The 13,231-nt window shown below is 42.4% G+C and overlaps 1 protein-coding gene across 3 annotated transcripts in view; it reads right to left on the bottom strand.

Moving 5' to 3' along the window:
* The window catches only part of LOC117259949 (galactosylgalactosylxylosylprotein 3-beta-glucuronosyltransferase 1), an 88,433-nt gene that overhangs the window by 3,805 nt on the left and 71,397 nt on the right, over positions 1-13,231 (bottom strand). For 2 of the 3 annotated variants that reach the window (XM_033631763.2, XM_033631765.2), the window contains exons 5-7: positions 10,429-10,500; positions 9,812-10,323; positions 3,373-3,669 (exon numbers count right to left, since the gene is read on the bottom strand). In XM_033631763.2, the coding sequence (XP_033487654.1) occupies positions 3,373-3,669; positions 9,812-10,323; positions 10,429-10,500 (881 nt within the window). The remainder of the gene's footprint in view (positions 1-3,372; positions 3,670-9,811; positions 10,324-10,428; positions 10,501-13,231) is intronic. The other variant, XM_033631767.2, reaches the window with a different exon arrangement.

Raw genomic sequence — 13,231 nt, forward strand, 5'->3', positions numbered from 1 at the left:
TCCAGCAGTACAACACCACAGGGCCTGTCTGTGTGTAAAGAGCTACTTGAGCGTGAACCCTGCATTAGAAGGGAGTGAAGAGGGACCACACGAGTGTGTTACCTTGGAAATATAACACAGCCCCCTCTTCTTGGCCTGTGTAAAGTCCTCTCCTGCCCATAGGATAATGGCTACCTTCAAATGACAGCCAACTGTCGACGTTTTGACACAGTATGTATGAGCTTTTTGCCTTTGCAGCAGAGCTACAGTTCTTTGCACAGTTCTTCTGGGTATGCTTTTGTGCCATCAAGCCTTCAGACTGGGTTCATTTGGCCCCAGAGACCGGACAAACATCCAGGAAAAGGATGGCAAGGGGAGCAGGGGAGGGAGGGAAAAAAGTGTCAAGCTCATTTTCCCCGCTCTTCTCTGTGTTGGAACCCTCCTGCCTTTCATCTCGCCATGGCGCGGCCATGAATTATGCATAGGGTGTGTTTGAGATGTGCCAGGAGCCCACTCCCACTTTGCTCAGGTGTAGGGGGAGGTTAATAGTCATGCTTGCATCTGAAGTGGAAGATTATAAGGAAGAGAGATGCCCATGCACGACTTTCCATTTCTTTCTTCCTCTTTCCCTCCCGCCCTTCTGTCCGTCCCTGCGCTCATCTGTAATCAGTGTGACGTCCCTACCTCCCCGTTCCTCCCAACTCCAATTCCGCTCTCTCAGCCGTTCCCTGAATCCCCTCTTTTCATTTACCCCTCTGAATGGCTGGGGGAGAGCAGGAGAAAAAGCTGGCTGAAAGTATCTTTCTCTCCCTTCCTTTCCCTCTCTCACTCTCTTTGTGTGTATGTGTGTGTGTGTTTCTGTAAGGGTGATTGCGGTGTGAATCCTGGCTGGCTAAAGTCCTCTGGCTGACTCCTCTTTGCCCAGAGAGAGGCTTAGTGATGTGACCCAGACCAAGGGCCATAAGCAGGGATGGTGGAGCGGGTATGGAGGAAAACGCCCCTGCTGCTGCAGCTGATGCTCCATCCAGAAGCCTGTTACCGAAATGTGTGTATGCAAGAGCGCTTGTGGACAGAGTGAGAAACCTAATCAGTGATATCCAAATTTTCAGCAATAACTTTGCGCTAATTTACTCTCTGACCATTAGGAAATCATGTTTTCATGGAATTTTTGTCAAGAAATTTCATGCTTTGTAAATGTTGAAGAGGCACATTGAGGAGAAAGAAGCTCATTTGCTGCTAACAAACACCAATTATGTTTCAAGAACATCTTGAATAAGTTTCTCCTTATCACAAGGAGAGTGATGTGGTTCAATGTCATTTAGTTTTCTTGTAACGAAATGGTCTGACATTTTGGGAGAGTGCTTATTTGCTTTTTTACAGAAAGTTAGATCAGAAGATTGAAATAAGAAGTGGTAAATACAAAGCTACAGTCTTAAACAAAATCTGCCTACCAGCACTTTTTAATATAACTCTTGGCAAGAAAACGAATAAGCATACTTCCTGAAATGTCAAACTATTCATTTAAAAATTCACAGTCTTATGCTTTTAAGGGAGCCATATTGTGTAAAATTGTTCAGTTTCTTTTGCTGTCTTGATTTGTTTGTTTGTGGGAAGTCACAATTTTATCACATCAGTGGTTTTGTCCCATTTTCTTATATCAGAATCTGAATTACTGGTAAAATAGACTTTACCAAAATGGGTCAGCAGACAAATTTAGAAACCGCTTTCCAACATTTTATCATTAGTATGCCATAGCCAGTTGTGGATAGTATGCATTCTCCTTTGTACTTTTTACTCCGTTACATTTATTTTACAGCCGTAGTCACTCGATACTTCACAGATTAAGATTTTACAATCAAAACAGACACAGTAAGCTGTATTTGTAAAGATTGACCACTTGTTCCCAACCTGTTTGGTGTGTGACCTCTTACAGAAAGCAGTGTGTAGCCGGAGCTCCTTGTTATGTTTCAGATGTCGATGTTGTTGTCAGTACTTCCATTAAAGATAAATTTTTTCTCAAAACCTCTAAGATGGTTTGATCGAAATAACAGTTTGAGGCTGAAAGGGGTCAAATTCTGGTCAGAGAAAAGTTCAAAAATCGAAAACAGTTTTGAATCAGACTTTTTTTTCCTGTTCCTACTTCCCTACATCTTTAACATCTCAGATCCCCCAGATTTATCTTGTAACCCTTCGGAGGGACCCGATGCCTAAATTGGGAACAAAAAGCCAAATGTAGATAACACACTGATACATCTGTGTTACTTAAATGCAGAATGAGTACTTTTACTTAAAGGTCCACTGTGTAGGATTTAGCGGCATCTATTGGCAGAAATGGAATATAATATCCACAACTATGATTTAATTAGTGTATAATCACCAGAAATTAAGAATAGTGTTGTTTTTGTCACCTTAGAATGAGTCGTTTATATCTACATACGAAGGAAGTGGGTTCCCTTCCACTGAGTCCGCCATGTTGTTCTACGGTGGCCCAGGACGAACAAATCAAACACTGGCTCTAGATAGAGTAAAACACGCTTGACACATGGGAGAATGTTCAGTTTTGCAACCTCAACACTAGACGCCACACTTTAAAGGAACAGTGTGTAAGATTTAGCTGGATTTAGTGGTATTTAGCAATGAGGATTGCAGATTGCAACCAGCTGACACTTCTCCCAGGTGAGAACTTCTTCAGTGGTCTTTGTTCAGGCGGTTTTTACCGAGAGCCAAGTTGTCCGCAGAGGTCTATTTCTCTTCAAAACAAACAGACCTTGTGATTTTAACCGGTAAAAAAACACAGAATAATGCAGTTACAAGTTAAAAAAAAATCTGCGGTTTTTCAGCGCTCTTGTCACAGAGGGGCTGCAAACAGTGACTACCACAAAAACATGAATGGCCCTATGTAAAGCTAGTGTTTGATTTGTTTGTTCTGGGCTACTGTAGAAATATGGCAGTGCAACATGGTGATCTTGTAGACGAGGACCCGCCCCCTATATAAATATAAACGGCTCATTCTAAGGGAATGAAAACACAGTGATTCTTATTTTTAGGTGATTATACAATGAAGAAAACATACTTATTATATTATGTCCCATTTCTGCCAGTACATCCCCCTAAATCCCACACACTGGACCTTGGGTACTAACGGTACATTTTGTTGATGATACTGTTGTTCTTTGACTTGAGTAGGAATTTTAATGCAGGACTTTGGCATTGATGTATTGGTACTTTTATATAAGTAGAGGATCCAAATACTTCTCCCACCACTGTCTGCAGCAGGTCTGATTCCTTGAAAACAATTTTTTACTATTCTCAAACACTTAAGTAAATCCTTTGACTTCTAACTGCTCAAGTCAAGCTGCTTAACAGCAGTAAACACTGAAAAAAGGGGATTACCTTAGTGCAATTGGCTGCTTTAGGCTCCAGGTCGTTGAGTGTGACAAGTTCCCGGAGCAAACTACTCTCCTGGTAGCCTCCCTTCACCCCGCGAAGCTTAAAATACGCCTGCGGCTTGAAGAGGATGAGCCTCAGGTTGATGGCAAAACCAGCCATGTCGATGGCAAAGGGCCGATGGGGGTCGAACACTGTCTTCCATCCATAGACCTTTCCAGCTGCATTGACCTTGGGGGATTCATACCGCAATCCGCCCACAAAGGCCACAGGCCACACTGAAACTTTCCGTGTCGATCTCATCTGGGGAGAGGAGAGAAATGGAGGAGGGAAGAGAGCAAATTAGTCATCTGAAAAAGCGTACATGACAGTGAGACACGGTGTATTTGAGCATCATCTGCCAGCATTACAACAGAGCGTGGACGGAGGGTTTTTAGAGCTGCTCCTATTATTCATTCTGAAAGACGGTGAATATTGACCAAGCCATTGTGCCGTGTATGCAGCCGACACTGTTAGATGAAGGCAGATCACACACATTGTTCAGAAGCTGCCCCACAATGAGATAATTAGACACAACCATCTTTAAAGGGAGTACAGTGCCAAGAGGGTTTGAAGGAGCCAAGCCATTAGAGCAAGTGGCGCTAGTCGCTGGTTGGCTGAGGAGATTCTTTAAGGTGGTGCACCGCCATCCTCTTCTTTTTTTTTTGTCCTTTCATCTTCCAGCATCAAACGATCTTACCGCCCTTTTCTTTGTCTGCCTTTCAGTTAGTCTTTGCCATTCTAGCAGGAGCCACCGCAGTCATAAAAGGTACGTTTTTACAATGAGAGAAGAGGAAACAGCAGAGTCATTTAATCAAACTCAATGCAGCAGAAATAATGATGCTGGTGTGTCTCTGGGGGGGAAGTCCATTTAAAATAAAGGTGCAAGTGCATGTATAGTATCTATTATGTATGTGTGTGGGTAGTATACAATACATCACAGTACCTGCACACATATACATGCATATAGGAGATATCTACTGCCAACTTGTTTGCATGTGTGTATTTGTAAAAGCATGCATTGCGTATTGTAAATGCATGTTTGTGCAAATCATATGCAAATAAGTCTTTGCATTTGAGCTGCCGCGTTAGATTGGTGTGTGATCTGATGTGCTGCTGTGTGGTCAGTTCAGGGGATCAGAGACCAGCAGAGTGTGAACAGCATGAAGTGGGCTGTGGGCTTATGGGAATCTGTGGATTTGAGCTCTAGGGCGAAAAACCGTGCCAGGCACCCAGATAAGATTTGGCAGGACGTATGGTCTTAATGAGCTCTGGGTGTTAATGGTGGAAGAGAGATTGAGTGCTTAGATGCATGTGTCCAGCTGCTATCATTTTATATACAGGATCAAATGTTCTTTTGGCTGACAACATCTCCTCATTATTTTTCTGTCTGTTACATGTCCTACATGTGCTTTCCTATATCATCAGCTGGGTATTGTTCACATATACTGCTGTAAGATGCTGAGGAGCTCCCCGCAGCACTTTCCTCAAGGTTATTTTGCCATTGTTTTTTGTAGTCAGGCCACAGCTGAATCCAGCCACCAGCCCATTTTGCCCAAATGTCACCTGCCTGCGTCCCTCATAGATATACAGTATGTACAACCTAAACCAAAGGGAAGCATAAATCAGGCTCTCTGCAGGAAGTGTCAAGAGGCTCGTCACTTCCCCATCTACACTGAAAATGTGAAAATGAGTGTTCTGCCTGCAGCCTCTGGTGGGAATATCATCCAGTATAACAGCACAAATCCCTGTTCTGCTCGCACCCAAGTAAATGAAGGCACAACAAAGTTCCTCTTGCCCCATTCTGGTGGGTATGATGTGTTTGTAAAGAGGGTTTTTTTTTCCTTCAGTTTTTTTTCTGCTGTTGCTACAGTTTGTATTTGAATGCCTGTGTGTGCTTTTAAGCTCTATTTTTTGCTCCACTTAGAGAAGGGCCTTCAGAGACGGAGTGTCCGTGTTTCAGAGAGGCAATACAAAGAAAAGAAATCCCAAATTCTCACAGAGAAAAGAAGGCAAGCATCCAGGTACATTAATCAGTCCTTAAGGGTGCAGAGGGGAAGAAACAAAACAGAACTGTCATCTATTGCTGCCATTGGAGGAATCTTTGGATTTAAGTGTTTGTCCAAACAACAGACAATTACAACAGTTATTTAGGTTTTAGAATCCTGGTTAAATTTCCATTTAGTTATTCAAATTTCCTTGATTAGAAATGTAATAATACAGATTGTAAAATGCAGACTTGTGGCAATGCATAGTTGTCTATCAAAATCCCAAATGGTTTTTGAACATAGGATAAGGTAGGGCAGGTTAAGATATCAACATCAGTTAGCTTAGATAATGATAAAGTCGTGACATTTTAATTACTAATAATTTTGAAGATTTCTTGAGCATAAATATATGAAAGCACCAACAAAATATCGTAATAATGTCAACGTTGACACGTTTTAATATTTGATTTTGTTATTATCCAGACCTACTGCAGACATTCTGATGATATGTTTGCTCCGTTCTCTTGGATTTAGGTTGTTGACATTTATTCTTAAAGGCTGAAATTTAAAACAGGGAGAGTTGGCTAAAAATAGCATGCTGTATGCTAAACAGGAAAAAAACTTCTGTAAACATGTCTTATGTAGCCTCAATAATTCATGTAGTTCTTCACAGGGTGATGTACTGTGACTGTGAGAAATACAGTTTTTAAAAAAGTTGTTTTTTAAGTTTATATAAGACATGATGACCTAAAAAGCATGCATTGAATAAAAAAAAAGCTATATACGTGCCAGAGCCACTGATAGGCTGCAATGAAAGACATACTGTGGGTATAAATACGTGGCAGCAATCTGTGGCACCAAACTCTCTGGCAGCAGATGTGATGTAAATTCAGTTACAATTCCAGTCAGGATATTCTGCTGCTATTGTGTGAAGTGATGTGAATTGCACTGAGGAGTAGTTCTTGCAGTATCTTTGGCTCAAATAAGAAAGAAAAACACCTAATTAGTTCAGCATCCATTTTCTGAGGAACTAACCCTGATTTTATACATGCCAGTAACATCAAACATCAGGCATTATGTAGTCTATCGTCACCGAAAGATTATGTAACTGAAATGAAAGTGGTGCTTTCTCTCAGAAAATACTTTTTGCACTACCTCTCTTCATTACTGTCAACATACTCTCACCGGCCACTTTATTAGGTACACCAGACGACCTGCTGAAGTTCAAACTGAGCATCAGAATGGGTAAGAAAGGTGATTTAAGTGCCTTTGAAAGTGGCATGGTTGTTGGTGCCAGACAGACTGGTCTGAGTGTTTCACAAACTGCTGATCTACTGGGATTTTCACACACAACCATCTCTAGGGTTTACAGAGGATGGCTCCAAAAAGAGAAAATATCCAGTGAGCAGCAGTTCTCTGGGTGAAAATGCCTTGTTGATGCCAGAGGTCAGAGGAGAATGGCCAGACTGGTTCAAGATGACAGAAAGGCAATAGTAACTTAAATAACCACTCATTACAACCAAGGTCTGCAGAAGACCATTTCTAAACCAACAACACGTCTGAACCTTGAAGCAGATGGGCTACAGCAGCAGAAGACCACACCAGGTGCCACTCCTGTCAGCTAACAACAGGAAACTGAGGCTACAGTTCACATGGGCTCACCAAAACTGGACAATAGAAGATTGGAAAAACGTTTTCTGGTCTGATGAGTCTGGATTTCTGCTGCCACATTCAGATGGTAGGGTCAGAATTTGGTGTAAACAACATGAAAGCATGGATCCATCCTGCCTTGTATCAACGGTTCAGGCTGCTGGTGGTGGTGTAATGGTGTGGGGGAGATTTTCTTGGCACACTTTGGGCCCCTTAGTACCAACTGAGCATGGTTTAAACACCACAGCCTACCTGAGTATTGTTGCTAACCGTGTCCATCCCTTTATGAGCACAGTGTACCCATCTTTTGATGGCTACTTCCAGCAGGATAACGCACCATGTCACAAAGCTCAGATCATCTCAAACTGGTTTCTTGAACATGACAATGAGTTCACTGTACTCCAACGGCCTCCACAGTCACCAGATCTCAGTCCAATAGAACACCTCTGGGATGTGGTGGAATGGGAGATTCACATCATGGATGTGCAGCCGACAAATCTGCAGCAACTGTGCGATGTCATCATGTCAATATGGACCAAAATCTCTGAGGAATGTTTCCAGCACCTTGTTGAATCTATGACACCAAGAAGTAAGGCAGTTCTGACGGCAAAAGGAGGTCCAACCCAGTACTTGCACGGTGTACCTAATGAAGTGGCCAGTGCGTGTATATGCAGTATCACATGCTCACTGATTTTCATTTTTTTGACTTTGGGATAAATTTATTTGGTGTAATTTAAACATGTTACTCCTCCATTTCTGCATGTATTTAAACTGCTGCAGTGTGTTTAGTTGTGGCATTGGCCTTATTTCCTTTGTTTTTACTAAGCGCACATTTTTAAAATGAAATTGTGCCACGACTGTGACATTTGGGTGGTGATTTGACTATTTTTCCTGTATATTTTCATTTGTTTTAATGAAGACAGCTCATTAGCGTGTAACTAGCTCTAATTGTTTGGATTTTTCTTTCAATTAGATTTGAAAATGTATTGCTATTGCTAAAAATTGGAAGTTTCACTCACTTTAGATAAACCAGGAGAAAAAATTGAGCCTGTTTGTAATACACGGAGCAGCACACATCAATCTTTCAACCTTGTCTGCACACCGAGGACTTAAACGCCTATCTGTTTTCAAGCTGTTAAGACACTGAATATTTACTATGGTGTCGGCAAACTACTGAATTTTTACTATGGTGTCAGCAACCTATACTGTAGTTGCCGTCAACTCTGCTTTCTTCTGATGTGGCTGTCACCTTCTTTTTTTCTTGCATTCTTTTTGTTTTTCTCTCCCTCCCTGTCCCCTTCTCTCTCTCCCTCGTTCCCCCTCAGGGCCGTTACTCTGGCCCATAAATAGCCCCGTTGGAGGTGATGGAGGGCCTCTGAGGGAGACGGAGCACTTCGGCTGATTCCCAGAGAAAGGTAATGACAGGCCCCGTCAATACCCGGCGCTCCATTTACTACGGACCCCGTCTGCACTACTAACAAGACTTGAGGCTAATACTCAGAGGACCTAGACCGTGTCCGCTCAGGTAATTCGACTGATGTTGAGATGGATGGCCTGAGATGTACTGATTACACGCCCAAACTTCTCTCCGCCAGCTCCAGATCCCTGACTATGCTCGTTAAGACCTAAAAAAAATGCTTCAAGTTACTGAGAATTTATAGTTCAACCACTCCAACTCCTCTTACATAAAATGCCACAGATGCCTGCAGTATATGGCTGGGAAGTGCCGCGGTTATATTAAAGTGAAGTTGTTAGGATTGATCCTTAAAGCATGCAATTTAAAAAGAAAATATTTACATTTGTGCATGTGGACATGTTTTTCTAATATGAAACTATATATCCCCAACATATCCAATATCCCCTCTTTAAACAAATATTTATGCCATGCACTAAAAATTCAAAGACACAATATAATATTTAATTCCCCTAAAGCTTTCATAGAGCCTATTTAAATGTGCAGCCACTTTTATTTTACTGGGTCTTTGCACAAAACGAACATAATATATTGCTGAGGGTTCACTGATTTTTGGCTTTCCTGATCAATTCCAATTACACCTCTGTTAGCCCAGTGGCTGCTGAACTGTAGGGCTTTCTAAACAGGCACAACCGGCTGGCCTCTGTGTTTTTGCTGGGAAAGGTTCAATCTCCCAGACCCCCTGAATTACCACAGTGTACTCTGTTGTTTTCCTGAAACTCAAGTGGACATCAGCTGTGCAGCGTTTGAAAGGTGGATGGAGTGTGAGAATTCTCAGTAGTGGTGCAGAGTTGTTGTTATTATTAAGTCAGTACCAAACGGGAAACGGTTATGCTGGGGTATAGGCTTTAGATGATTAGGTTCACAGTGAAAAGGTGGAAATAATCAGATGTTAGGGTAAAGGGTGGGTCCATCTGCGTTCTTTTCTGTGTTTTTTACATGGAAACGTCCACTCAACTGTAATCAGAAAGCAGTGATGTAGGTTACAGCACTGATCCCTTCACCCCTTACACACACTTTAAGGTTAGAGGTGATGTGTTATGCTAAGGACTATCTAGAAGATCTTTAAGAACACAACTATGATGAAATTAATTCAGCTGTGCATGTACAAGGTAGCCATTGTTTGCTGTTGATGCCACAGAGCAAACATCCACCCTAGCACAGTATTCAGAAGCATTTTGTGAAGATCAAACGATACTCTCATTGTGCCTTGTCTTGCTGGTCTTTTTAGCCAATTTGTAAGAGTTTTTAAAAATAACATAAAATGAGTGCCGTCCAGCACAGCAGCTCTTACCTCCTCAAACAACTCCAGGCTGTACGTGTTGTCGTCGTCCGCAAAGTAGACGATCCCAGCTTGGCTGCTGTTGGCGTTGAAGGTCTCCCTCAGCCACCGCAGGGCCAGGTTCCTCTGCATGGTCCCCCTGGGGATTCTGGGGTCCCGAGTGTCCCCCCGCAGCTTATAGTTCCTGGGCGTCTCCACATTGAGGTGGGTATAGTTAAGCCCTGTTTCTCTGAGGAGCCGCGTGACTAGAGGCGTTCTCCTCTGGGAGTCCTCTACCAGGATCCAGTGCAGGTTGGGAACATGGAGGAAGGTGTTTGCCAGCCGTGTCAGCTCCGCCTTCTGCACCGGTCGACTATATGTAGGGGTGATAATGTGGATGGTGGGCAGCACATCGGACCAGGGCGGAGGCCGCGTATACACATACTCTGTCCTCACCACCTCCACAATGTCCTTATCTGAGGCACAGTATTCCTTGGAGTCCTGCGCCTGGCCACCTGCCTCCCTCTTGCCCTCGACACCATCATCTGCAGATTTGGGGATAAGAAGACATGTAAGGCATTAGTGCAACCTTGGGCTGCCCTTTGTATATTTGCCTCAGGTGACTTAAACCCAATGGGGGTAAAGTGTACCTGAGAGCCGGTGGTGGCGGACTGCAAGCCTCTCTGGAATGATAAAGATCTCTTTTACTAGGTGGTGACAGGCTGCAAAAAGTGAAAGCAGGCACCGTGAGAGGATAACACAGCTGATGGACAGAGAGACAGCGCAAGGAAAGGGAGGGGAGAGAGGAGCCTTGCTATTCCCCTAGCGTTGCCTTTGGGCCTTTCTTTCAAAAGAAAAATATGTGGGTATGTGGATCCAGCAGACATGCCCTCTCTTTATGTTCTGACTCCACCACAGACTCTCTAATCTTCTTCCTGCCCCTCCATGTCAGCTTACTAACACTATGTTGCCTTCCTGCAATAAACATGGAATTATTACCTGAAATCAGTCCTTGTGTTCACATTTAAATTTATTATTTGCCCCACAGATCCCTAAGCATGACTAAAATTACTGTGATTAACTGTGGCGCAGTTACTTGGCTGTAAGCATGGACTGTAGTACAATCAAAAAATGGGTTAGAGCTTCACTACCAAGATGTTTTGGCTGATAAATGACTCCATAGAAAAGGGGTTGGAAAATATGCATGTGATTATTGCATTATTCTGCTCTACTCAAACACAATTTGAAAAGCAGAAAACTGCATATTTTCTGAGTATTTCAGCTGAGATTGGGAAATAAATTCTGAAGTCATGTTAGGCATTCGACAGTCACCACACAGAATTAATAATCAGAGCTCCCAGCAGCTGCGGCACTACAGTGGTGATCAGTGGTGCGTCTTTCTATAGACAACATAGGTGGCTGCCAGGGCACTACCCAGAGGGGGGCGTCAACATCTCACTCAAGTTCTTTTATTTTTTGTTACAATCCAAAAATTTAACATAAGGGAAAAAATTATCCAAAGATCTAATGCTACACCTCTATTTCTGGCAATGCAGATGACTTTAATGTGTTTATCAGTGATTGGTCATTACAGTCAGAACATGCTAGAGCATTGATGGGGACAGTGGAGTAGTCTATAGCCCCGTTTCTACTAAACACTTTAGGTATGGTACCTTTGGAACCAAAAGTAACCCTTCAGACATGGTGCCTAGACCCTAGCGTTTCCACAGCAAACAGTACCCTAAAATATGGGTGGGGTTGTTGTCACTCATTGCTCCGTCCAGCACTCACTGTATATCCTCATTACCTGTGACACAGATGGAAGTCTGCACCTTGTTTATTGTCCACAGAACAGAGTGGCACGCTGACTTTTTCAGAACAATATTGAGCAGGCTGCAGTGAGAGTCTCTCTCCATGCGGTATTTAAATATAGCGGGTTTGTGCACCTAGTCCCTCTAAGGCAAGCTTGGGGTTTAGTGTTGCTGAAGCCCACAGGAACGACGCTCCACAATGCTTTTTTTCTCCGAATGAGGATAAGAATATATGCAATTCACATAATCCGGTGGAATTTAATATATATAAACACTTGGAGATCCACTCATTTCTTAAAGTGTATGTCATATAAAAACTAAAGTAATGGTCAAAGTTGTCACAGGGAAATTTAAGGTGTGTTGATGGTTTCACGTTGTCAACTCATGCATTGAGTAACATTAAGTTAACTTTCCACCTTAAAACACATATACACATATACCATCAACCTGCCAGGGACTGAAGATGAAAATTAGCCTGTATGGCTAAATATGGCACGTGACTGAAGTGATCGTGTTAATTAATGTGCACTGTCCCTTTCAAAATAAAATAAACATAAAAGTTACTTTCAGCTGGCCCAGTGAATTAAGTTTTTTTTTTTTTTGTCCGACTACAGCTGCTGCAAGAGGCAGCCAATCATCCTTTCATTTTATAGTTCCAGTCTACTAATAAAACTCTCCACAGTATGAACAGTGGTTACATGAGCCTCAAAACCAGCCACAACTCAGCCCTGAGCAGAGTGACCATCCACTATTGACCAATCAACCGACTGCAGTGTTTCTAGCTCCACCTTTTAGTACCGGAACTGTGTGCTAGGTACCCCAACAGAAGGGTGACCAAAAATAGTATTTGGCAGCATCCACAACTATTCACAGTGGAAACGGAAAGAAAGCGTATTGAACTGAATGGAACCGTAGCATATTGCTTGGTGGAAATGGGGCTTATGTGGAGAAAGCCATTCAGGGCGCAGTACATATATATATATATATATATATATATATATATATATATATATATATATATATATGAATGTGTTAGGTGCAGCACTGGTAGTGAATGCACTACCAACCCACTGCCTTCCACTTTCTTGCCTCTCAAATAAGTTAGATATAATTTTGAAAGTATAAGTGAGAAAAATGTGACCACTTAGTCCAGATTTGCATGTAAACAGTGGTAAATGAGTCCACTGACACATACTAAGTTGACTCCTGAGGTAAAGGCTGTGATAACCTGGCCCCAGTAGTTTAGTCATGATTGATAGAATATGATTATAGAATCATTACGGCTGTTAATTTCTTTTTATTGTGCCACAGCTAATGGCAGTCTTTGTCAATGTTCTGCCCAAGCTCCAGTTGCACCTCCAACATAAGGAGGATTTTCCTGCAGCACATAGATTAACACAATCTGCTGATGGCCAGATGTTGCACAAAGGCTGCCAGCGAGCACGCTGCCAAAAAACCTCTAGCTTCACTTTTTAAGAGCACAAAAAGGAAGCCTGTGGGCAGAGCTGGGTCAGATAGCACTGGCAACAAATATTCTTTATACCTCATTATGTCTTTACTGTATTTAACTGTCGACACCTTTTTCATAAAATGCAGGAATTTAGCGAGGAAAAAAAATTTCTTAGTACAACTCTTTTGGCTT

The sequence above is a fragment of the Epinephelus lanceolatus genome, chromosome 4, assembly GCF_041903045.1.
Source record: "Epinephelus lanceolatus isolate andai-2023 chromosome 4, ASM4190304v1, whole genome shotgun sequence".
Taxonomy (NCBI): domain Eukaryota; kingdom Metazoa; phylum Chordata; class Actinopteri; order Perciformes; family Serranidae; genus Epinephelus; species Epinephelus lanceolatus.